This window comes from Pleurodeles waltl, chromosome 4_2 (genome assembly GCF_031143425.1).
Source record: "Pleurodeles waltl isolate 20211129_DDA chromosome 4_2, aPleWal1.hap1.20221129, whole genome shotgun sequence".
Classification (NCBI taxonomy): Eukaryota; Metazoa; Chordata; class Amphibia; order Caudata; family Salamandridae; genus Pleurodeles; species Pleurodeles waltl.
The window spans coordinates 80,800,016-80,826,980 of NC_090443.1; the positions used below are offsets into that span (position 1 = coordinate 80,800,016).

The window sequence follows — 26,965 nt, forward strand, 5'->3', positions numbered from 1 at the left end:
CCACTAAGCTGGAGTGCCCTGCTGGGCTGTGACAAAGGGGTGAGCCTTTGAGGCTCACCGCCAGGTGTCACAGCTCCTGCCTGGGGGAGGTGTTAGCATCTCCACCCAGTGCAGGCTTTGTTACTGGCCTCAGAGTGACAAAGGCACTCTCCCCATGGGGCCAGCAACATGTCTCTGGTGTGGCAGGCTGCTGGAACTAGTCAGCCTACACAGACAGTCGGTTAAGTTTCAGGGGGCACCTCTAAGGTGCCCTCTGTGGTGTATGTTACAATAAAATGTACACTGGCATCAGTGTGCATTTATTGTGCTGAGAAGTTTGATACCAAACTTCCCAGTTTTCAGTGTAGCCATTATGGTGCTGTGGAGTTCGTGTAAAACAGACTCCCAGACCATATACTCTTATGGCTACCCTGCACTTACAATGTCTAAGGTTTTGCTTAGACACTGTAGGGGCACAGTGCTCATGCACTGGTACCCTCACCTATGGTATAGTGCACCCTGCCTTAGGGCTGTAAGGCCTGCTAGAGGGGTGTCTTACCCATACTGCATAGGCAGTGAGAGGCTGGCATGGCACCCTGAGGGGAGTGCCATGTCGACTTACTCATTTTGTTCCCACCAGCACACACAGGCTTGCAAGCAGTGTGTCTGTGCTGAGTGAGGGGTCTCTAGGGTGGCATAATACATGCTACAGCCCTTAGAGACCTTCCCTGGCATCAGGGCCCTTGGTACTAGAAGTACCAGTTACAAGGGACTTATCTGAATGCCAGGGTGTGCCAATTGTGGATACAATGGTACATTTTAGGTGAAGGAACACTGGTGCTGGGGCCTGGTTAGCAGGGTCCCAGCACACTTCTCAGTCAAGTCAGCATCAGTATCAGGCAAAAAGTGGGGGGTAACTGCAACAGGGAGCCATTTCTTTACACAAGCCCCCCCCAGCCCACAGGCCAGGAGACTCAGCCAACGCTGGAAGAGTCTTCCTAGTCTGTCAGGCGAGGAAGAGTAGAGGAAATGGCTGGTTTGTTGCAGGGCCTACTCTGCCTTACATCCTCCTGTTCAGGTCATTCCCTCTGGGGAACTGACCCACTTCCACAGTGATAGGACCTAGTCTGAACTGCCTCTTGTCTGTGCTTTTTATGTCTTCACCCATTCTCTCTATTTTGAGGTCAGAGGTATCCACCTCTGCTAATCTTATCTTAGCCAGGGTCACCCCTAGCTTACCCAAAGAGGTTACCCAGAGCTGGAGTAACCCCACCATGACCAACAGGGTCAGGGGGCCTAACTTGTTATTTGGCATGGGGTCAGACCACCATGCCAAGGATAGTGCAGCCATAAAGGCTAACACCCAGCAGAGGCCACTGACAGCTGTCAGTGCCCAGAACCACACCTTTAGCTCTTCACCTACAAGGGAAGGGGCTAAGTTACAGGCTTCTTTGGGTTCAGGGTGCCTGTCTACTGTATTAGAGTGGGGGGTTACCACATCTTGTAGTAAACACCCTTCTTCCACTCTTTCTTCTGTTAGCTGAGGAGCCACCCACTCAGGCTTAACAGTTGCCTGACTAGCCAGGACTTCTTGTGGGTCAGGTTGGACTTTATCAGGGCCATTTTTGGAGTTCTCCCCTACTGGAGCAGAATCTCCTTGGCTTGCTGGAACCTTGGCTAAAGGTTGTCCACCTTTCCTACTCTGTTTCCTTTTCTTTTTCCTCTGGGGCCTACTTGCATTTACTGCAGAGGTAGGCACTCCAGAATCCTTGGGAGAGGACTGGCCCTGGACCAGTTCTTCTCTTAGGCTCTGACTAACCTCTGGGTAGTCATTTCTAAGGAGACAATCAAGGGGGAGGTCTGTACTGACTACCACCCTTCTCCAGCTAAAAGTTCCACCCACTTCTATGGGCACAAGAGCCACAGGCCTATTAGTGACCCTGTCTGGGCTAACTCTTACTCTGGCCATCTCACCTGGGATGTACTGGTTTGAGAGCACCAGCCTGTCATGCACAATAGTGTGACTGGCACAAGTGTCTCTCAGGGCAGTGGCTGGGATTCCATTCACCTGTAGGTGGTGGAAGTGTCTACTTCCCTCTGGAATCTCCAACTCACCTGTTGGGCCCATTTTCCAGTTGAAAGCTATGAAGACCTCCTCATCTGAGGAGTCATCTCCAATGGCTACACTGGTTACCCCTGGAATTTTGTTCTGGGGTTTGTTTTTGGGACAAGAAGTGTCCTTGGTGTGGTGCCCAGACTGTTTACAGTTGTGGCACCATGCCTTAGTGGCATCCCAGTTCTTACCCTGGTACCCACCTTTGTTTTGGGTTGTGTCTTGGGGCCCACCCACCTGTTCTGGTTTTTGGGGGCCTACAGAGGACTCTTTTTCTTTGTTTCTAGTGTCACCCACTTTCTCCTGGGGAGTTTTTGTAACCCCTTTCTTTTGGTCACCCCCAGTGGAAGTTTTGGTTACCCTAGTCTTGACCCAGTGGTCTGCCTTCTTTCCCAATTCTTGGGGAGAAATTGGACCTAGGTCTACCAGATACTGATGCAACTTTTCATTGAAGCAGTTACTTAAAATGTGTTCTTTCATAAACAAATTATAAAGCCCAACATAGTCACACACTTCATTTCCAGTTAACCAACCATCTAGTGTTTTTACTGAGTAGTCTACAAAATCAACCCAGGTCTGGCTCGAGGATTTTTGAGCCCCCCTGAATCTAATTCTATACTCCTCAGTGGAGAATCCAAAGCCCTCAATCAGGGTACCCTTCATGAGGTCATAAGATTCTGCATCTTGTCCAGAGAGTGTGAGGAGTCTATCCCTACACTTTCCTGTGAACATTTCCCAAAGGAGAGCACCCCAGTGAGATCTGTTCACTTTTCTGGTTACACAAGCCCTCTCAAAAGCTGTGAACCATTTGGTGATGTCATCACCATCTTCATATTTAGTTACAATCCCTTTAGGGATTTTCAACATGTCAGGAGAATCTCTGACCCTATTTATGTTGCTGCCACCATTGATGGGTCCTAGGCCCATCTCTTGTCTTTCCCTCTCTATGGCTAGGATCTGTCTTTCCAAAGCCAATCTTTTGGCCATCCTGGCTAACTGGATGTCCTCTTCACTGGGGTTATCCTCAGTGATTTCAGAGGTGTTGGTCTCTCCTGTGAGGGAACCAGCATCTCTGACTATTATTTTTGGAGTCAGGGTTTGAGGGACCCTGTTCTCCCTAGATAGGACTGGTAGGGGGGAATTGTCCTCCAAGTCACTATCCTCTTCCTCTGAGTTGCCACCCTCAGAGGGGTTGGCCTTTTCAAACTCTGCCAAAAGCTCCTGGAGCTGTATTTTGGTAGGTTTGGGGCCCATTGTTATTTTCTTTATTTTACAGAGTGACCTTAGCTCCCTCATCTTAAGATGGAGGTAAGGTGTGGTGTCGAGTTCCACCACAGTCACATCTGTGCTAGACATTTTGCTTCTAAAAGTTGGAATACTTTTTAAGAATCTACAACTGGTTCTAGAATCTAATTCAAACTTTTACAACTTTTAAACTCTAAAAAGAAATGCTAAACAGGGACTTAACACACAAGGCCCTAGCAGGACTTTTAAGAATTTAGAAAACTTTTCAAATTGCAAAAATCAATTTCTAATGAAAATTTTGGAATTTGTCGTGTGATCAGGTATTGGCTGAGTAGTCCAGCAAATGCAAAGTCTTGTACCCCACCGCTGATCCACCAATGTAGGAAGTTGGCTCTGTATGTGCTACTTCAAAGTAAGGAATAGCATGCACAGAGTCCAAGGGTTCCCCTTAGAGGTAAAATAGTGGTAAAAATAGATAATACTAATGCTCTATTTTGTGGTAGTGTGGTCGAGCAGTAGGCTTATCCAAGGAGTAGTGTTAAGCATTTGTTGTACATACACATAGACAATAAATGAGGTACACACACTCAGAGACAAATCCAGCCAATAGGTTTTTATATAGAAAAATATCTTTTCTTAGTTTATTTTAAGAACCACAGGTTCAAATTCTACATGTAATATCTCATTCGAAAGGTATTGCAGGTAAGTACTTTAGGAACTTCAAATCATCAAAATTGCATGTATACTTTTCAAGTTATTGACAAATAGCTGTTTTAAAAGTGGACACTTAGTGCAATTTTCACAGTTCCTAGGGGAGGTAAGTATTTGTTAGATTAACCAGGTAAGTAAGACACTTACAGGGCTCAGTTCTTGGTCCAAGGTAGCCCACCGTTGGGGGTTCAGAGCAACCCCAAAGTCACCACACCAGCAGCTCAGGGCCGGTCAGGTGCAGAGTCCAAAGTGGTGCCCAAAACACATAGGCTAGAATGGAGAGAAGGGGGTGCCCCGGTTCCGGTCTGCTTGCAGGTAAGTACCCGCGTCTTCGGAGGGCAGACCAGGGGGGTTTTGTAGGGCACCGGGGGGGACACAAGTCCACACAGAAATTTCACCCTCAGCGGCGCGGGGGCGGCCGGGTGCAGTGTAGAAACAAGCGTCGGGTTCGCAATGTTAGTCTATGAGAGATCTCGGGATCTCTTCAGCGCTGCAGGCAGGCAAGGGGGGGATTCCTCGGGGAAACCTCCACTTGGGCAAGGGAGAGGGACTCCTGGGGGTCACTTCTCCAGTGAAAGTCCGGTCCTTCAGGTCCTGGGGGCTGCGGGTGCAGGGTCTCTCCCAGGTGTCGGGACTTTAGGTTCAAAGAGTCGCGGTCAGGGGAAGCCTCGGGATTCCCTCTGCAGGCGGCGCTGTGGGGGCTCAGGGGGGACAGGTTTTGGTACTCACAGTATCAGAGTAGTCCTGGGGTCCCTCCTGAGGTGTTGGATCGCCACCAGCCGAGTCGGGGTCGCCGGGTGCAGTGTTGCAAGTCTCACGCTTCTTGCGGGGAGCTTGCAGGGATCTTTAAAGCTGCCGGAAACAAAGTTGCAGCTTTTCTTGGAGCAGGTCCGCTGTCCTCGGGAGTTTCTTGTCTTTTCGAAGCAGGGGCAGTCCTCAGAGGATGTCGAGGTCGCTGGTCCCTTCGGAAGGCGTCGCTGGAGCAGGATCTTTGGAAGGCAGGAGACAGGCCGGTGAGTTTCTGGAGCCAAGGCAGTTGTCGTCTTCTGGTCTTCCGCTGCAGGGGTTTTCAGCTGGGCAGTCCTTCTTCTTGTTGCAGGAATCTAATTTTCTCGGGTTCAGGGTAGCCCTTAAATACTAAATTTAAGGGCGTGTTTAGGTCTGGGGGGTTAGTAGCCAATGGCTACTAACCCTGAGGGTGGGTACACCCTCTTTGTGCCTCCTCCCAAGGGGAGGGGGTCACAATCCTAACCCTATTGGGGGAATCCTCCATCTGCAAGATGGAGGATTTCTAAAAGTCAGAGTCACCTCAGCTCAGGACACCTTAGGGGCTGTCCTGACTGGCCAGTGACTCCTCCTTGTTGCTTTCTTTGTTCCCTCCAGCCTTGCCGCCAAAAGTGGGGGCCGTGGCCGGAGGGGGCGGGCAACTCCACTAAGCTGGAGTGCCCTGCTGGGCTGTGACAAAGGGGTGAGCCTTTGAGGCTCACCGCCAGGTGTCACAGCTCCTGCCTGGGGGAGGTGTTAGCATCTCCACCCAGTGCAGGCTTTGTTACTGGCCTCAGAGTGACAAAGGCACTCTCCCCATGGGGCCAGCAACATGTCTCTGGTGTGGCAGGCTGCTGGAACTAGTCAGCCTACACAGACAGTCGGTTAAGTTTCAGGGGGCACCTCTAAGGTGCCCTCTGTGGTGTATGTTACAATAAAATGTACACTGGCATCAGTGTGCATTTATTGTGCTGAGAAGTTTGATACCAAACTTCCCAGTTTTCAGTGTAGCCATTATGGTGCTGTGGAGTTCGTGTAAAACAGACTCCCAGACCATATACTCTTATGGCTACCCTGCACTTACAATGTCTAAGGTTTTGCTTAGACACTGTAGGGGCACAGTGCTCATGCACTGGTACCCTCACCTATGGTATAGTGCACCCTGCCTTAGGGCTGTAAGGCCTGCTAGAGGGGTGTCTTACCCATACTGCATAGGCAGTGAGAGGCTGGCATGGCACCCTGAGGGGAGTGCCATGTCGACTTACTCATTTTGTTCCCACCAGCACACACAGGCTTGCAAGCAGTGTGTCTGTGCTGAGTGAGGGGTCTCTAGGGTGGCATAATACATGCTACAGCCCTTAGAGACCTTCCCTGGCATCAGGGCCCTTGGTACTAGAAGTACCAGTTACAAGGGACTTATCTGAATGCCAGGGTGTGCCAATTGTGGATACAATGGTACATTTTAGGTGAAGGAACACTGGTGCTGGGGCCTGGTTAGCAGGGTCCCAGCACACTTCTCAGTCAAGTCAGCATCAGTATCAGGCAAAAAGTGGGGGGTAACTGCAACAGGGAGCCATTTCTTTACACAGTACAAGAGTAGAAACCAGAAATTGTTTTTCCAAAAGGTTTATATTTGAACATAACTTGTTTATAGGTAACTGGCCAGTAATTCATTCCTACCTGTTACTTAAAAGATAGATAAATATTGCTCCCTTCAAACACTTTTGCATAAAGAAATATCAGTAACAGAAGGATTTTGTAAGGTGGGATGTATCCATGTACGTTCTGGATAGACAGACAAGCATAATTTATTCAAAGCCCCTTGACTGACTCCTTCTCCAGTGGCGGGGGGCGGGGGGGGGGTGTGTGTGTGTGGGTGTGTGTGTGAGGGCTCTAATTTAGTGCTTAAGGCCACATTGAGGACTATACCAATGATTATATCACCAGCGCTTCTCTAAACTTAAACCAATATCTAAAGTCTAATTAAGGGAACATTATGGGGAATTAAGGAACCACTGCTGTGCACAAAACATCCACAAAGAGACTCAAAGCAGATTTTGGACTGACCAACTTCAAGCCCCATCAGAAATGCTTTATCCTTCAAGTAAATTGGCATTCCAGACATTTGATTCAGAAAGGGGGCTTGGTCACATATTAACTACTTGGTGACCGGGTACCAGTGGTTGCTGACAACCAGAGTGTTTTTTTCCAGAGTGGAAGACATGAAAAGGGTCCCAAGATGGAGATTCCTGAGGGAGGTGTACCTATTTTGTTTATTCTTAGTTTGGGACCCCTGGGCTGTTTGAATTGTGTCGAAAAGGAACGCGCTTGTATATGTTTGTGGTCTCCAAAGACACTGTCAGTATCTGTAACTCAAGAGGTTCACTTCTAAACAACCTGGTTTATTTTGTGTGCACTTCTAAATATTGTTTATTTCCTTTTAAAGGCATCCATAATGTGGAAGGAATTGCAGTTGACTGGATGGGTAACAATCTCTACTGGACAGACGACGGGCCCAAGAAAACAATCAGCGTGGCAAGACTGGAAAAAGCATCCCAGACCCGAAAAACCCTAATTGAGGGCAAGATGACTCATCCCCGAGCTATTGTGGTGGACCCCTTGAATGGGTAGGCAAGACTGGTGGACTCACACAATCTTCTAGTTGAGGCTCAATTGTTCGTTAATTTGTCAGTGTAGTGGATATCTGGCTCATGCACCATTTTGGATATATTTTTGTACAGCAGTCACAAGGGGTCACTGTAATCAGAATGCCAAATTCTGTTTACATATAATTAATAACCCTCAGAAAGCCAGAGCTTTCATTTAGCCTAGAAAGCACACCAGCCTCCACCACAGCCAACTTGGAAAAGGTAGTTGCTCCATTGAGGGACTGAAGAAACAAGCTACAGGTTAACCTCTAAGGTGGTTTCAGTGTTCATTCCCATTGGAACGTAATATGGTAAAGAAACATGTCCTGTTGTTTTTAGATTGCACTCTAGACTATGTGGATGAGGTGGCAGCTTTCACAGAGCAATGTCTTTTGCAGGCACTCAATTCTGTGCTTAGCACCTTAGTGGGGAAGAGTTCATCAAAATTGTTAAGTTTGACATGGTTGGCCCTATTCCATCACCATATTTGCACACCGAACTACTGTCTCAGCTCTAGCAGGAACCTTTTTAGGTTTTGCTTATCAGACAGTACACGCTCTCTGGTTGTGAAAGATCTAGATGAGCTTGCCAAAAAGTTAAAATGGGATTAAAGCCCACCTATTAGTTATCATTGGTTGGGTTTATTGTCACTCTCATGTGCTTGCCTCTTTTTGATGACGTGTCTTCCCCTTCTTCAGTTTGTTCCTGCTCTGGTGCATGCCATCTTTACTACGCTTTTGATTGGATTGTGTGTTACGTTCCATTACTCATATTTTGGGAGCTACACTTTATTAGATCTCCATGAGAGGGTATTTGTTCTAGATTTCTCCATCATGTATTGCTTAGCTATCCCAAACAGCTGCTGCCTCAGCACGTGCACCATGTTGCTCTGGTGCTCGTGTTCTGCTCTGTCTTGTGTGTTTCTTCCATGTGCTTTGTTTTGCTCACCCTAGTGTGCTGCTCTCTCCTGTCTGCTTCTCGCCTTGACATCCTCCCTCCCCCTCCCCATGCTTCATGTTGCTCTTTCCCTCGTAGGCAACTTTGCCGCTTATTTCCTCAGCTGGGTTTATTTTATTTTATCCCCCCCGGTTGCTTCCCCCACCCCCTTTCTCTATTGCTCCTTGACAGGTATTTCATTTTTTTCCTGCTTTTTTTTAATGCCTGACAGCTGCCGTTTGAGCCCAGGCCCTCTGCTCTACCAAATGCACTAACCATTTTTTTATTTACTGATCTGAGGGGAGTTCGTCACCTTATCTGTCAATAGAATAAATAGCACCCGGGCATTCTGGCGGTGCATGCACTACAGAATAATGCAGCTGACAACAGCAGCTGCAGCATACACATATGCAGTAAACATCACTACGCACACAAGATGCAGCATGTTAGGAGTGACATGAGCACGCCACTTTTCAAGACCTCCAACATCCCACCCAACTGTTATCAAATAGGATAGTCTAAAACCATAAACTTTCCAAACCAAACATGCATGTCTGCGCTAAATTAATCAGGATAGTTTGCATTTTGCAATGCTGCTTTAGTTGCAGTTGGAGCCTACCAAATCCTAGATAACTTAACGTATGAACCTCAAAATGTATACTAGCCATTTCAGCCATCATGTATTATGGGTCAAAGATGCTATTGTGCCTCCCGCACCCTAAGCCCAGTTTCTCTGCTCCACACTTTGGCCTCGCTTAGTTGTTTGCAACTCAACAACTCAACGTAAGTGACTGAGAGAATTGCGGAGCACAGTGGGAAGGATGGAGGTGAGTGAAAAGCAGATGTTGAGCCAAAGATCAACGCTGACATAAGCTCTGTTGAGGACGGCATCTTTAGCCTTTGAAGGGGAAGCAAGGGAGTGTTGACATGCTTGCTCTTCTGGAAGAAATATCGTGGCTGGAGACTCGTGGCTCTGAGTCTGTAGGTTGAGATGGTGATTTTAAGGATTCTTTGTGTTGATGATTGCATTGAATGTAGAAAAGCCTCACTTCGGAACAGGGAGGACATTACTGAGTCACAAGATGTAAGATCACTAGAGGCAGGGAAACCATGAAACGTGGGAAGGTTTGCGGTGGAAGGAAAGTCGGGATGTTTTTATTGTGGCCTATCCTGCAAAGTTTGAAACTTTTCTAATTACATTTGAGATCAAAGTTGAATTGTTATGTGTTTTACTGCACATATGTTTTGAATAATGCAGTAGATATGCTTGTTTGGCTGTTAATAAAGAAACAGCATTTCTACTTTGAATATATTCAATCAAAAGCCTGCTGCTCTCTGCCCACATCTCACTTTACTTAGTTTATTTCACAATTGCAACATGGAATAAGTTCTGAACAGCAGAGAGAAATAGTGACTGATTCCCAGTAAAACCCCAGGGTGCTAGGCAGAGGAGGGAAGCCTAAACATAGGGGTGGCATGTACTGTGCTTGGAATCCCCTAACTAATTTCCATGATCGTCAGAGTCTTATAACAGGCAGTTCACCTTCATGCTGCCATCAGTCTGTTATATTTTCCCAACTTTGTGCTGCCGCAAATGTTACAGATAAGAAACTAAAGACTTCTCGCTGTAGAAATGACAGGTGACTTGTCATTAATAGAAGAGTAGTTAAGGCCTCACTATTTCACTAGAAATGACTTATTACTGAGTGTTAATCTGCTCTGTTGTGCTAAGGAAGCTTGTGCTGAATGCTATTGCTTTTCAGCTTTCTAGGAAAGTCTGTGTCAAACTCTAATGTGATCGGCAAGTTTGGAGGGCTTTTGGTACAAATTAAACAGGACTTGTCTAATACATTTACACTCATTAAGGTTTTGGGGCACATTATGGTGAGCCAGTGCTGTTTTCCAGCCAGCCTCCCCTACTCATCTCGTCTTTTGCTTCTAGTTGGGATGGTTGAGAATTATATTCAGCCTTTAGGTTTATTTGCTTTCTCATCATTAATTGTGTTGGCAGTAGCTGGAAATTGTAAATCTGAGCTCTTGATTAGAAAGGCACATGGAGTCTATCACCAGATCTGTTGACTAGATTGTATCTGCTGCTGGCTGATGGACAGAAAGAAGTCCGCTGTAGCTCCCGCTGTGTGTGTTTCTTCGCTTTCCTGTTCAAAAGGATGCAGAGCCTGGCAGTATGTGGGCCTTCTTGGTTATAATGGCTGCAGAGCGTTTCCTTTAGTTCTGTTCAATTGCAGAAACTGAATTTTTTGATGGATACCTCTATCTGCAGAGTCCTCAACAGTAGAACACCCTAGGTGCCATATTAGATCAGATAAACTTAAAAGCTCTCAAGTCGCACGCAGGAAGTGCTGGTCTCAGTCGTCACGGAAAGTCAGACAACATCACCAAGACCATCAGGCATCCACCCAGACGCAACAACCTCAGTTACTTTTTTCTGTGCTGTTGATGCTTCTGCAGTTTTCTTACCGAAAATTCAAGAGTAGTGCCATGTCTCCTCACAAGAAATCAGAGTTGAAACTCTGCAGGGATTGTGAGGAACAGATGTCCATTGTGGACCCCTAATCATTTTGTGTTTGATACCTGGGATCAGATCATGATACCCAGACTTTCTCTTCTTCCCTTAGATTGCACCCTAGGGCCATAAAAGATGAGGAAGCCACCTAGCTGTTCATGACCAGGGCCAGGGAGAACCAGTGTTCATGCCCTTGCATCTGACTCCCTTCAGCACTACTCCAACTGATTAGGTGCAGATGCCACATTGTTTTTATCAGGCCCTTCAGCATCTGACGTCGTGGGCAGAGCCATCCCCGCCTCTTAATGCCAGTGCTGGATGCAGCACCACCGACACCACAACCTGATGTTGAACATCAGAACAGGTCCCATAGGGATGTCCAGCATCTTTCAAAGAGGAGGAATACAGAAACCATCTCCATACCGTCTTTGGGAAGATCCTGACCCTATTGATTTCCTCCCCTGTGGAGACCCTGATCCTCTTGAATTTCAAGGGCTCTCTTCCCCAGAGTTAGCTATGGACTTCCCCACTGGTCCACCAACCTCTGAAGTGGCCTTGCTTCATAAAGTGATGCTGAAGGCTGCTGAAGTCTTAGATCTTGAACTAACTACCCAAGAAACCAAGGCTGACATTCTTACTGAGGTCCTTTTGTCTTCTGCTCCAACATTGGAACCCCTACTTCCCTTTAGTGAGGCTGTTTTAGACTACATTTTGGTGGCCTGGGGGAAACCTTTTTCCACCCCAGCAGTCAACTGGCTTGTAGGTTGCCATCATTGCCCACCTTCAGGTGACCCAGCGTTCCTTTTGTCCCACCCATCACCAGAGAGCCTTGTTGTTCAAGGCACCTGTTCAGTGGACTATTCGAAGGTGCCCTTCTGACAGCTCCTGGTAGGGAATAAAAGTGGCTTGAGTCCTGGGTAAAAAATAATTTTTCCTCAGGGACTATGGCTAACTGCATTCTAGCCAGGTACAATCATGTCTTGTGGGATATCACTTAAGTGATCTTTCCACATGTTCCCGACAATATGAAAACCATTTCCAGGAGATCATTTCAGATGGTCAGAATGCAACACACCATGTAATCAAATCCAGGCTTGACATAGCACATTCTGTGCCCCAGCTGTGGGTACTTCTGTCACCATTCGTAGGCATGCTTGGCTCCACATGGCAAACTGTTCTGTGGCTATTCAGGCAGACTTTATGGATCTTTCTTTTGCTGGGGTGCCACTTTTTAGTGATAGGGTTTATTCAGCTCCAGCTTCTGTTGAGGGAATTCTTGGGAGAGGGTTTTTCATTTAAAGTGGAACTTTCAGCTACAATTTGGGTTCTGTTGTACCTTTGATTCTTCGAATTCTTAGGAAGATTTGCCAAAACTGGGCCCAAGCTATTCTCATCGCCACAGACTGATTTAGAAGCGTGTGATATGCGGGTCTTCTGTGCCTTTCTGCAAGTCCCCCTCTTCACCTCTGCTCAAATCGGATGTCTGGGGGCAATGGTTCTGCAACCTGTCTTAAAGATCTCCACCTACATGCTTGGAGGTTGAGCAGGGGCAACTGAGCTCCCTTCAGGTGCCACTATGCCTCTAAAGGAGGTTGACGTAATCTTAACAGTACATCACCCCTTCACTAAGTCTGCTTACTCTGGCAAATGGGGGAACTTTGCGTGCTGTGCAGTCAATTATGTGGATCCCTTGCAGGCCAAGCTGTCACCCGTTCTGCAGTATGCACTTTCCCTTAGTTAGCCGGGTTGTGCAATTGGCACTGTGAAGGGATATTTGGCTGCTTGGTCTACAGTCCTCTGTATACAAGACCAGCCATTGCTTTCCAAGTCCTCTATTGTTATAGGTGTCCTCAAAGATTTAACAAACATATTTCCTCCAACTCCTTTTGTGGTTCCCTAGTAGGACTTGAATTGGGTTCTCAATTTTTTGATGGGGACACCGTTTGAGGCCCTTCTTAGCTGTGCTCTAAGAATGTTAATTTTAAAAACTGTGTTTTTGGTTGCTATCCCTTCTGCTAGAAGGGTTAGTGAGCTGCAAGCCCTTAGTTGTTGCCTTCCCTTCACTTCCTTCTATCTGGAAGTTGGAGGTGCCAATCAAGGCCACTTTGCTGTCTCAGTTGATGACCACTTTCCATCCCAGTCAGTTCATCACCCTTCCAACCTTCTACCCTCCCCCACATCCTACGAAAGAGGAAGGATGGTTGGATCCTAGTCAAGCGGCTAATTACTACCTGGACTGCACCAAGGATTTTGGTTTGGGCAACCAGCTCCTTTGTCTGGTACTGTGATGCCAAAAAGGTAAGGTGGTGAAAGATGAATCATCCTCTACATCAAGGCCTGTTACTCCTTAGCCAAGAAAGCCACAGAGCCCATTCCACCAGGGCTGGCTACGTTGACCACTTCTGCACTTACCAGGAGGGTAAGGGTACCAATTGCAGAAATCTATAAGGCAGCAACATGGGTGTCCTTGCACACCTTCGCAAACCACTACTGCCTGGATTCAGAGGTGCGCTGGGATAGGCACTTTGCCAGGCCCATTCTACAAGATTTCCTTGTTTAACCATCCATCAATCTTCTTCTCGGTTGGGGTATTGCTATGACATGTCTTCTATATGTAAGGAATCTGCAGGTAGTACTATCCATCAGAAGAAAAAGTTAATTATTTGTAGTAACAATCTCTCTGGTGGATATCCTATCTACCTGGTCTCTTACACAGGCAATATCATCAGGCCTCTGGGCTGCTCCTATTAAACTAGCTGCAGAGCTTGTCTTCTTTTGAGCTGTTGGCATCCATACCTGTCCTCAGGACTGCATCTGTTAAACTAGGTGCAGAGTTTAACTTCTTTTGTGCTGTTGCTATCTGACCTCTGGGAGTTGTTAGGCTGTTAAGTCTGGTCTCTTGGGTTCTTCTGTTACTCTGGTTTAATTGCTCAGCCTTTGTTTTGCTTCTGATAGACTGATTGCATAGTCTCCCCTCTTCTGTTATTGCACTATTAATGCCTCTGGCCTGATTGGCCTTTTCCTTGCCTGCTACAGTGCCCATGAGTCCACATAATCTTGTGACCCTGTTCTTTTCACAGTATGATTGCTCCACACATCGGTCAAACGCCCCATGAATTTATTTTTACTGATTTGTCCCTGATGTGTTCCTAGGCTCAGTTTTCTGAACCACCTTCCAATTTAGGTGTTGGTGTATTATAGTCTCCTCTCTCTGTTCCTGGAATGGCACTCTCTGCTTTTGCTAATGTGTTGCCTTTTCTCTTGGTTAGTTGGATGTACTGGACAGTCTGGGAGGAAGACCCAAAAGACAGCAAGCGTGGGAAGATCGAGCGCGCCTGGATGGATGGCACCAACCGTGATGTGTTCATCACCTCCAAGACAGTCCTGTGGCCCAATGGCCTTAGCCTCGATATCCCGTCTAAGGTTCTGTACTGGGTGGATGCATTCTATGACCGGATTGAAATGATATTCCTGAACGGCACCGACCGAAAGGTAAGAAAACTCCCCTGTTCATTCATATCAAGTTTCAGTCTGCTTCCTCCATGGGCAAAATGACTTCTCCTTACTGGCTTGGAATGGCGAGGGTTGGGCTTTTTATGTAATGAGGAAAACACAAAGCCAAGTTGAAGGCATGGGGGCCAGCAGTGCGGTGTAAAAACTTCATAATTTGTAAGACAATTTGTGGAATTTGATAAGCATGGCACAGAAATCTGTAAAAAAAAAAAAAAAAGAAAAAAAAAATTGAGATAGGTTTTCCAGTCTCTCCATTTACTTGTTTGAAATCACAGAATGAACCTTGCTTCCAGACTTTTGTGGGTGTGTATACGTAGAGAGACTTTGGCAGCAGTGTGCCCAAATTGAGGCTCCCTAGCAGAATGTACGGAGGTACCCCTGAGTCTTCAGTATCTCAAATATTCATAGACTTAGGGTTGAATGGGGGGCCCTGGAGGGTTGCCCTCCCCACACCAGATGGGCTCGAGGGGTCATTTATGCGTCTGGACTTTCGGTTAGCCCTTTTATCGAGAAGTCTACAGCTGTCATTTACATTTTGTATGTGCACAGCATACAACATGGGGCAGTGGGTTAGCCGATGCCTACCTTTGGGTGTCTTGCACTGTGAGTGATGGTGTAGGAAGTTGGCTCTGTATATACTATTTCAAAGTAAGAAATAGTGTGCTCAGAGTCCAAGGGTTCCCCTTAGAGGTAAGATAGTGGCAAAAAAAGCTAATTCTAATGCTCTTTTGTGGTAGTGTGGTCGAGCAGTAGGCTTATCCGAGGGTAGTGTTAAGCATTTGTTGTACACACACAGGCAATAAATGAGGAACACACACTCAAAGACAAATTCCAGGCCAATAGGTTTTTATATAGAAAAATATATTTTCTTAGTTTATTTTAAGAACCACAGGTCCTGGGGGCTGCAGGTGCAGTGTGTTTTCCAGGCGTCGGGTTCCTTAAAGCAGGCAGTCTCGGTCAGGGGTAGCCTATGGATTTCCTCTGCAGGTGTCGCTGTAGGGCCTCAGGGGGGTCAACTCTGGCTACTCACGGGCTCCCAGTCGCTGGGGAGTCCTATTGGGGGAATCCTCCATCTGCAAGATGGAGGATTTCTAAAAGTAAGAGTCACCTCAGCTCAGGAAACCTAAGGGGCTGTCCTGACTGGGGAGTGACTCCTCCTTGTTTTCCTCATTATCTCCTCCAGCCTTGCCGCCAAAAGTGGGGGCAGTGGCCAGAGGGGCGGGCATCTAGACTAGCTGGGATGCCCTGTGGCGCTGTAGCAAAGGGGGTGAGCCTTTGAGGCTCACCGCCAGGTGTTACAGTTCTTGCAGGGGGAGATGAGAAGCACCTACACCCAGTACAGGCTTTGTTCCTGGCCACATAGTGACAAAGGCACTCTACCTATGTGGCCAGCAACATGTCTGGTGTGTGGCAGGCTGGCAAAAACTAGTCAGCCCACACTGGAAGTCGGGTATGTTTTCAGGGGGCATCTCTAAGATGCCCTCTGGGTGTATTTCACAATAAAGTGCACACTGGCATCAGTGTGCATTTATTGTGCTGAGAAGTTTGATACCAAACTTCCCAGTTTTCAGTGTAGCCATTATGGTGCTGTGGAGTTCGTGTATAACAGACTCCCAGACCATGTACTCTTATGGCTACCCTGCACTTACAATGTCTAAGGTTTTGCTTAGACACTGTAGGGGCATAGTGCTCATGCACCTATACCCTCACCTGTGGTATAGAGCACCCTGCCTTAGGGCTGTAAGGCCTGCTAGAGGGGTGATTTATCTATGCCATTGGAAGTGTGAGGTTGGCATGGCACTCTGAGGGGAGTGCCATGTCGACTTAGTCATTTTCTCCCCAACAGCACACACAATCTGGCAAGCAGTGTGTATGTGCTGAGTGAGGGGTCCCCAGGGTGGCATAAGACATGCCGCAGCCCTTAGAGACCTTCCCTGGCATCAGGGCCCTTGGTACCAGGGGTACCAGTTACAAGGGACTTACCTGGGTGGCAGGGTTGTGCCAATTGTGGAGACAAAGGTACAGTTTAGGGAAAGAACACTGGGGCTGGGGCCTGGTTAGCAGGGTCCCAGCACACTTTCAAATCATAACGTGGCATCAGCAAGGGCAAAAAGTCAGGGGGTAACCATGCCAAGGAGGCATGTCCTTACAGATGGAATTTTGTCTTCTTACATGCACATCAGCCTCACTTCCGTGCCAGGGTTCTGAGACAATACTTTAGATTGTCAATACTTATTTCTTTTATTCTTCAGCATTTTGTTTTAAATTATGTCTGAGAGGAAGCACCCCTACTGTTCTATGTAACCTATAAGGTAACAGGCTTTATGTGGGTTCACCCCCACTTTTTGCCCACCATTTTGACTACTAGGCACTAATATAATGCTGAAAGGCCTGGAGCCGTGCTGATCAGGGCTCAGTGCATGTGTTGTGACCCTTACATTGGTATATACTAGATGGGCTTACAACCCAATTGGCATAGTTCAACTTACTCGAAAGTCCCTGGTCTGTGGTTCAAGGGGTACCTAGGGCCTGTAAGTTGAAGTGTCTCTCGTGGACTGCAGCAATCAGTGTGCCATCACATGTATGACAAGGTAAAACGTATTTCCCAGAATGCCATTTAAGACTGTTAAAGCAGTCTTAAATAGCTAACTCGACTTTGCCATTTAAGATAATGGCAAAGCCCAACCCTATGTTAGTCATTCTTATAATAGGCCTATCTAGCCCTAAGGCAGATAGCTGTATATTAAAAGGTGGACATGTCTTTTACATTTTCCAGAAATAAAACCCTAAATTGTCATTTTTAATGTGGTAAAGGCTAGTAGCCTAATTGCAGAGTTACCTCAGCCCTGCTAACTTCTGACTGAAACTACTATAGTTGGTACGGTTTGGTATCAAAAGAATTGGTGTATAAAATCAGATTTAATAGTTAAGTCGAAATATTTATCTTTGGTGGGCAAAGTGCAGCATTAGAAGTTGCCACTTTCGTTGGCCAAGTGTTGTGTTTTAAATTGTCTCTGGATTCCTGTTCACGGCTTGTTACTGTAGTTTAGCTCGAGCGTAGTGCGACCATGGTTCTGCTAGTGTACACAAGCGTAAAGTAACCATGGTTATTATGCTTTGTTTTAAATGTGGTGGTGATTGGGGCTGCATGAGGTTTCTTGGAGAAGTCAGTTGGGTGCAGTGGCTTCCGTGACGCTGGTCTCTACAAATAAAAGTATTGGAAAACTCACCTTGGTTTTGGATGCCGTCCTTCAATCTTCATAACACCAAGGTATCCAGTGTCTGTCTGTGGGTGCACACAAGGGCTGTCCTCACAGACAGCCTTCTGCCCTCCTGGATGACAGCTGGGTAAGGAAACAATAGAAGCCTGTGTGACGGAGAGTTGTATCACTCTCTGGCAGGAAGCTGCACAGTGGTTAGCCCAAAAGGCGAGCTTCAAAGGAAAAGCCACCTGGCTTGGACTAGGGACATCTGCACGCCGAGTGAGGGGTTCTGTCATGTTGGAAAGTGTACAGAATGGACACTTCTGATATAGCTAGATCCCACACTTCACAGGAAGTAGTCATAAGGAGGGAGGTACCCCATTGACTAGTGACCGCAACCTCCCCTGAGGGCATTTTCTGGGCATAAAGGGGGCACCCCTGCTCCCCAGAACTCAGATCTTGTTGGAATGCAGAAAAGGACTGAAGGACTATCCTGCTGCACCAAGGACCCACAGAAGATAGACTGCACCTGGTGGCTAACAAGGGAAAGGACTGTGCCTGCTGTGTTCTGCTAGTGGGGAAGTTGACTCATGGGCCAACTGAAGCAAGAGACTCCAAGGTTCAGTTGGCTGACCTCCTGTTAGGGTGAGTTGGTAGCCCACATTCCTGAATCACTGCTGTGCAGCCCAAGGGACAGGTACCGGATGCTCAAAAGTGGCCCCCAAGTCTGCTGGACCCTGGAGAGCCATCTGAATGCAGGTTGCCCAGAAGGCAAGTTACTGCCAAAAGAAGGGAACTTCTGTACTGGGTGGCTGATAGCCTAGTGGCACCTGGGCTTCTGCCAAGCTTGAGAAGAGTTTAAGGGACGTTGACCCCTTGTGGCCAGGATCACCTCACCAAGCCTGTGAACCAAGGAGTAGCCCCAAGAAGACCCCATAGCCCGCACAGTTTCTTCAGCATCCTTGAGTATCTGAAATATCCAAATTCCTTTCATCAGGACCACTTCATAGAAGTCAATGGAAAGGAGCAAATGATGTTTGAAATGGACGGTAGACTGCTTTTCTCGTCAAGGTAACGGTTTCTTTAGACCTTGTTGGTCCTCCTGACTGGCTTCCTGCTGGAGTTGGTCATCTAAAGTAACACTAAGTAACCATGTTGATACCTACCCAAGTTTTTCTTGAAAACATTACTGTCAAAGTTGTTGAATTTACCAATGCTTGTTTTTGGTTAAATAAAAAGCTGTGATTGACTATACCGTGTAAACTCTGTATCTCTGGAACCCTCTGGTGGACCTTTTTCATGTTGGTGTTTGAAATTACATAAACATCAGATCTATTTTAATAAATTGGTGTCAGATTTCTTGCGTGTCTTATCTACTCCTTTATTTGTTTAGGTGCTTTTTAACACTTGTTCCTTTGTGTAAGTCTGACTGTTCAGAGCCATAGCTACCAAGGGTTGAGCTAAGGTTTAACAAACAAAACCTGACTGGCCTACAGGGGTTGGTAGTGTATTACATGGTGTGGTCACACAACCACACAATATAATACACCCCATTGCCCCACAAAAACTATATGCAATAGCTAATGTTTTTCAATTTTGTTTTTTTATTGTAAGCATACGATAGCCGTGTTTAGGTTGCAGCTTGTTTTCTTAATTTTCTGTTTATAGTTGTGACGTGCTTGCTTTCAAAAATAGAATTTTAAAAATGAAACCCACACCCACCAGCTTGTCATGGACAGAACCTATTGGCTTTGCCAGAGCTTGTTTGAACGTAACTCCCCTCGCTGCATCTGTAATATTTGTAGCTCACTCTGACCACAGATGCAATTCATGATCATCGCTGTTTTGCCTGTAGACTGCCTACCAGAACCACTCTTTTGTTAGCAGTGGCATCTATGACTGGCATTACTAATATGGCATTGGTTGTCAATGGTTGTGGTTCATTTCCTCAGAGAGGAGGTGCCCAGAGCAAACCAGGGTTGGGCTCAGGTTAACTTGGAACGAGACAGGCTGTATGCCCACTTTTGAGGTAGCTAAACACCCCACCCCTGATTTTATTCTAACTTAGGATAGTGTATTGAAACTGCAGTTTTGACCTTGTGATTTTGTTTCCCCTTCCTCAGATCGTTTACGAGGGTACTGAGCTGAACCACGCCTTTGGTCTTTGCCACTACAACAACTTTCTATTCTGGACTGAATACCGGAGTGGCAGCATCTACCGCCTGGACCAGACATCCAAGTCAATTAAGCTGCTCCGCAATGAGAGGCCACCAATTTTTGAAATACGAATGTACGATGCACAGCAGCAGCAAGGTAACACATAGGGTTAATTCACTGTGGATACATCATAAAAGGTTGTGTGCAGATCAGACAAGCGGGGGCCAAGAAAAGTGATGTAAAAGTCACAAAAGTGCCATTTCTCATTTTAATTTGCAGAGGCAGTTTTGCTCTTCGACACAGCTGAATGGAATTACACCAGATTTGGCATGAAGCTAGAACTTTACTTAAGGAAGTTACCTTTTCTGGTTTGGTATAATGTATTTCTTGCAGGTGGCCTGATGGTCAGTCACCTGGTTATCATGAGAGAATAATTTGCCATAGTCCCCCAGTCCTGTCTTGCAAAACGTTCATGCCCTACTCGCTGGTGGTAAGGACATGTGCTGAAATAGAATCTCTAGCTTGGACACTCTACAGCCTGCAGAAGACTTAGACACCCCCTCACCTTCTTGTTGTCTCGTCCACTGCATTGAATTGCTGTGAATGTCATGCATTGAGATACTTATGCATCCTGTTAGTACTGAATGAGTACTCTTTTCTAGTCCAGCAGCTACATTGCAGATGGCCAATTTTGCCTACATCTTCTTCTCTTCTGCTGCAACTTCTCAGACTATAGGCTCAGGAAGGGTTTCACATTGTAACCCAACCTCCCTTTTGCGCTGTGGTTGCCGTCTGAAGAACGTGTTACACATGCTAACTTCAAAATATGATTAGGAAAAAAAAGAAATTGACTGAGAAAATCAAAGGTTAAAGTGACATTATAGGCAGGGGATGGAATGAAACAAGAATTTAAAAAACAAAAAAACACTGAAATTTGCTTGTAATACTTGGGTCAACTATTTCTCATACCCCTGTCATGCTCTGTTTATGACCTTAGTTATTGCATCACGAATTACATGTTAAATTACATCACTGATGACATCTCAAATTACATTATTGATCACATCACTGACGACTTCATCTATGATACTACTAATCACATTTCTCCATAAAATCTTCCATCATTTAAAAAAAACGGCACTTGGTAGTAAAGGGCCTACAGTCTTATACAGCATAGAATTATTTTGTGTACACTTGTTGATTTATAGAATGGTAATAAGGTAGGCTCTAGAGCCAAGTCTGACTATACGTGGGAAAAGGTGTATTTACATGGTTTGCCTGCCACTAAAGATTCAGGTGAAATCAGTACTTCTTGTTAATCAAAGTAAAGGCTGCGTCACCTGGTGTAGATTGCAGAGACACCTTCCAAAGTAGTTTCAGATTTTAAGCCAAAGTCCCCCACAAAAAATCGGAGTTAAAAAACAAAACTTCTGTTCAAAATACTCTGTTCACTGGTGGGCATGACTCTTAGAGACGTTTTAACTCAGCGTGGTTGTAAGTAAGGCTTTAATATACTATGCTTTTTTTCTCATCTTAGGAATGTGTGTTAGGTATTTTACCAAACTACTGAGGGTTGTCCTAGAGGCCTGGCTGAACGTGCTTTTTTAGTAGCCAATGTATACTTGTTAACTAACTGTTTTGGAGGGTATTCGAAGTTTACAAAGTGGGGTGACCATGTTAAAATCTATAGGGCCATTTTGTTTGTTAGGCAGGTGAATGCCAGCAAAAACAGGGTGACATTCACCAAATATGGGTGAGTTTACAGATCAGCTATTTCATGCATATTACCAAAGGGTATGTTCATTATCACTTTACTGACATTAGAAAATTGGACACAGGTGTGGGTTGTTGAAATACTTACGATCCACTTAGGCTATAAAACTGTCACAATAGTTGGATGAAGTCATTCTAGATGTTATCTGTGATGTCATTCAGCATGTTAGTAGTGTAATATGTGAGGTCATAAGGACTGAATGGCAGGCGTACAAGTTATACATAGTTGAGTAAACTATAATTGCCTAATTTCAGTGGTTTTTAAATGTTAGTTTTTATATTATTCCACCTCCTAAATATTGATTTTAAACTTGTATTTTTTTCAGAGAATTAATATATAGATATATAATAATATGTGTATATATATATATATATATATATGTGTGTTCAATGGCATGTAGTGCTGCAGATTCACAAGCTTTGCATTAGTTCGCCGTCTAGGTTTGGGCTCGGAGTGTTACAAGTTGTTTTTCTCCGAAGAAGCTTTTCTGAGTCACAAGATCAAGTGACTCTTCCTCTCAGTGATAGTGCACATGGGCATCGAGTCCTTTGTTAGATTGTTTTCTTTCCGCCGTAGGGTTCGGACATGTTCCCTCTTGCTCCGGGAGTTCTCGGTTCGGTACTATCTAAGCTTCCCTATCTTTTCCTTCAGTGTCGATATCGTTTTCGAACACGTTTTTCTCACTACACTCAATCCAGTTGTAGAGTTGGGATCGATTAAATGCGCTTTCTGGTGTCTGTGCCCTTCTCGGGCCTTCTCCAGCCTACTGCTTCACAGGCTCATGGATCGAACTCCATTTCGATTCTGCCCTTGATGCCACGCCAAGTTCCCCTACACCAACCAACACTCGGTGTGCAACCTCTGCCTCTCTACAGATCATAAGGAAGAACCCTGCTGGCGTGCCGCTCCTTCCGATCCAAGAATGCTTTACGGGATCAAAGACCAAGACGGCTAGAGATGGCATCGAGGTAGACAGAACAAACACTGACATTTTCAGTGAGGAACAGGCGCAGACTGCAGTTTCCATCGCAGACTTCCATTCCGTGACTCAGATGGGGACAGCCAAGTTATTCCTACGGCGCAGTATGAGTATGCCAGCCCCTTCCCATCACCAAAAACAGTTTTAAAAGTCAGCACAGAAGGCCTTGGGTCCACCACTGCTTGCCAGCCATGGGCAGACCTAAAAATTACATCTCGACGACCAACCCTCGGGTTCAGTGTCGAAAAAGGCCAAAATGCACTCGCACTAACAGACTGCCACGCCTGTTTCGGGATCTAGTCACAAGATGGAAGCTTCTTTTCGGAGCCGAAGCATCCAAGCGCTTCTTTAGAGCCGAAAAAACTTCCATCTCCTTCAGACACTACTTTTTTCGGCCTGTTTAAAGCAGTCTATCACCAAGCCTTTGGAGCATACATTTGTGGGAAGTAAACATCTTACATCTTCAGAGGAGTCAACAGACATAAGGCCCATTCTTAAGGGTCATGGACCATAAAAAGAGGAAAATACAAATCCAAACGGATACGAGGAAAATGATTGCCCTCTCCTCCTCCTATGACCAAGAGGAAACTTAAATTCAAAGAAGGTTTGGAATCTGGCCCTTCTCCGGCGAAAATATTTAAGCACAAGGAGCTGCTTAAGACAGTGCATCAGCCTTCTCCACCGTATTCGCCTTTCATTCCTTCTTCACCCTCTGACACTCCTCTACCACCTTCACCCACACAGTTTTCTGCATAAACTCCTGTCACTTTACACAGGGATTATATGGGTGACAATCCTTATAATGTAGACACTTGGGATATGTACGATTCTGACCCAATTCCATCTAATGACCCTGACCTGTATCCCACAAGGCCAACTCCACCTGAAGATACCACAGCCTATAATCTGGTCGTTGCTAGAGCAGCCACATACCACAGTGTGCCGCTGCACTCTGAGCCCTTAGAGGATGATTTCCTATTCAACACCCTACCTTCTACACATAAGCAGTACCAATGTTTGCTGATGCTACCAGGCATCTTAAAACATGCTGATGACGTGTTCAAAGAGCCAGCAAAGGCTAGGATAAGAACACCTAAGGTGGATAAGAAATATAAAGCTGCACCATCAGATCCAATTTTTATATTACAACAATTGCCACCTGATTCCATTGTGGTCAGTGAAGCTAGGAAAAGGGCAGATAGTCAGTCCACAGGGGATGCTCCTCCCCCTGATACAGAAAGCTGCAAATTTGATGCAGCAGGCAAAAGAGTGGCAACTTAAGCTGCAAATCAGTGGGGGATTGCCAACTCCCAAGCTCTTTTAGCCAGGTATGACAGGGCCCATTGGGACGAAATGCAAGAGTTCCTTCCATATCTCCCTACAGAACACCAAAAAAGGGCGCAGAAGGACTAGCTATTGCCAACAATCAAATTAGATCTGCACTAGATGCAGCTGGCACCGAAGCTAGGGGTATTAATACTAGTGTTATGATCAGAAGGCATGCTTGGTTGCGGCCCTCAGGATTCAAACCTGAGATACAACAAGCGGTCCTTAATATACCATTCAATAAACAACAACTATTTGGACCTGAGGTGGATACCACCATTGGAAAAATTATAAAAGGTCTCTGATACAGCAAAAACCATGGGTGCCCTTTACGCAACACCTTTTCGGGGCACTTTTCGTAAGCCCCAATTCAGAGGAGCTTTTAACCCCCAATCATCAGAGGCCTCTACGTCCCAACAAAAACAGGGACAACAGTATTATTCCAGGGGATCTTTCAGGGGTTCCTATGGAGCACATAATTTCAGAGGTAGAGGCAAATCCACTGCCACAAGAGGCGCCTCCACCTCATCGAAGCAGTGACTTTCTCTGCATCCCCACACATCTCCTGTGGAAGACTGTAACATTTCCACTGTCATTGGCAACAAATTACATCAGATCAATGGGTACTGTCAATTATCCATAATGGTTATTGCCTAGAACTCATCTCCACTCCACCAAACGTTCCCCCTCGTTTACACAGGCTTGCTCCGGAACACATTGTTCTGCTAAAACAAGAAATAGAATCTCTTCTACGCAAAGGTGCAATAGAAGTAGTCCTCATCAATCAGCAAGGAACAGGAGTATCTTCTCTATACTTCCTCATACCAAAAAAGGATGGCACTCTCAGACCAGTACTCGATCTCAGACCTCTCAATCAGTATATTCTCTCAGAGAATTTCTACATGGTCACTCGTCAGGATGTCATACCTTTGTTACAAAATAAAGACTATATGACAGCATTAGATCTAAAAGATGCTTACTTCCATATTCCCATACATCCAGCACACCACAAATGTTTGAGGTTTGATAGCAGGCAAGCACTACCAATTCAAAGTGCTACCCCTGGAGTAACAAAACCAAGGTTATTTGCAAAATGGCTAGCAGTGGTTGCAGCATACCTCAGAAGGCAGTATATACATGTCTTTCCCTATCTGGATGACTGGCTCATAAAAGCCAGCACCATTCACGGTCAACACACACAATACACAATCGATACCCTACACAATGTAGGATTCACAATCAGTTATCAGAAGTCTCACCTTCAGCCTGCGCAAAACAACCATATCTGGGAGCAATTCTGAACACTCAGTCAGCATTAGCCTACCCAAACCCACAAGGGATTCAAGCGTACCACATTTCTCATATCTCAGCTACAATACAATCAAACGTACACAGTAAGGTATATCATGAAACTGTTGGGAATGATGGCATCCTGCTTATCAATAGTGCCCAATCCACCTCTAAACATGAGACCCCTGCAAAAGTGTCTTTCACAGCAGTGGTCTCAGGCACAGGGTCAACTTCACGACCCAGTATTGTTGGACCACCAAACTTACAACTCTCTGCAATTTTGGAATCACACCAACTTATCAAAAGGGTGGCCATTTCAGGGCCCTGTGCCACAGACCATAATCACCACAGATGCATCAATGACAGGTTGGGTAACCCATCTCAACAATCTTACAATACAGGGAAAATGGGACTCAGTTCAGCAGACTTACCACATAAACCACTTGGAATTGCTAGCAGTGTTCTTAGCACTCAAAGCATTCCAGCCGCAGATCACACACAAAACAGAGTTAATAAGGACAAACATAACAACAATGTATTATCTGCAGAAACGGGGGGGACACAGTCATCTCATTTGTCCCTTCTAGCACAGACAATTTGGAAGTGAGCAATTCACAATCACATGCAGCTATTAGCATAGTATATCCCAGGGACTCACAACCAACTAGCAGACCTCTTAAGCAGGACACAGCAACAAACACATGAATGGGAGATTCACCCACAAGTAATTCAACAGTACTTTCACATGTGGGGAGCACTAAACAGACCTCTTTGCAACAAGCAAAAACGCAAAATGCCCAAACTTCACATCCAGGTACCCAGACCCTCGATCCAAGGGCAATGCTCTTTGGATCAATTGGTCAGGGATATTTGCTTACGCTTTTCCCCCCTCTCCCACTAATTCAGTTTCTGGTCAACGAGATTCATCATACTTCCCTCACTATGATACTCATAGGTCCGACATGGGCATGTCAACACTGGTACACAACACTATTGGATCTGTCTGTAGTACCACATAACAATCTCCTAAACAGTCCAGACTTGTTGACGCAAAACAAAGGTCAAATCAGGCACTCATTATGCGCAACTAGGGGGTTTGGCTCCTGAGTTCATAGAGTTTGGATATTTACAGCTTCCATCAGAATGTATGGACATTCTAACGGAAGCACATAAACCTAGAACCAGGCAGTGCTATGCAGCTAAATGGAAACGTTTTGTATATTACTGTCAACCCAAAACATTGATCCACTTAAAGCATCGGTACAGGATATTGTATGCTATTTGCTTTACTTACAAAAAGCACATTTTGCATATTCATCTATTAAAATTAATTTGACAGCAATATCAGCCTAGCTCCAAAACAGACAGTATACCTCTCTGTTTAGAATTCCTGTCATAAAAGCTTTTACGGAAGGTCTTAAGAGTTATTCCACCTAGAGCTCCACCAGCTCCTGCATGGAACCTTAACATTGTGCTCACAAGGCTTATGGGTCCACCATTTGAACCCATGCATTCTTGCGAACTTCAGTTTCTCTCATGGAAAGTTACTTTCCTGGTAGCAATTACTTCCATAAGGAGAGTAAGTGAAATTCAAGCATTCACTTTAGAAGATCCCTTCTTCCAAATGCACTAACACAAAATAGTACTTAGGACAAATTTCTACAAAAAGTGGTCTCACCATTTCACATCGGTCAGTGGAATTCCCAGTCTTCTTTCCACAGCCAGATTCAGTTGCTGAAAAAGCGCTACACACTCTTGATGTCAAAAGAGCTCTTATGTACTATGTACGAAGAACAAAAGAT

The 26,965-nt window shown here is 45.6% G+C and overlaps 1 protein-coding gene across 2 annotated transcripts in view; it reads left to right on the top strand.

Moving 5' to 3' along the window:
* LRP1 (LDL receptor related protein 1) overlaps positions 1–26,965 on the top strand; it is a 1,410,884-nt gene that overhangs the window by 312,354 nt on the left and 1,071,565 nt on the right. For both annotated transcript variants that reach the window (XM_069230782.1, XM_069230783.1), the window contains exons 12-14: positions 7,260–7,440; positions 14,191–14,413; positions 19,761–19,950. In XM_069230782.1, coding sequence (XP_069086883.1) covers positions 7,260–7,440; positions 14,191–14,413; positions 19,761–19,950 — 594 coding nt within the window. The remainder of the gene's footprint in view (positions 1–7,259; positions 7,441–14,190; positions 14,414–19,760; positions 19,951–26,965) is intronic.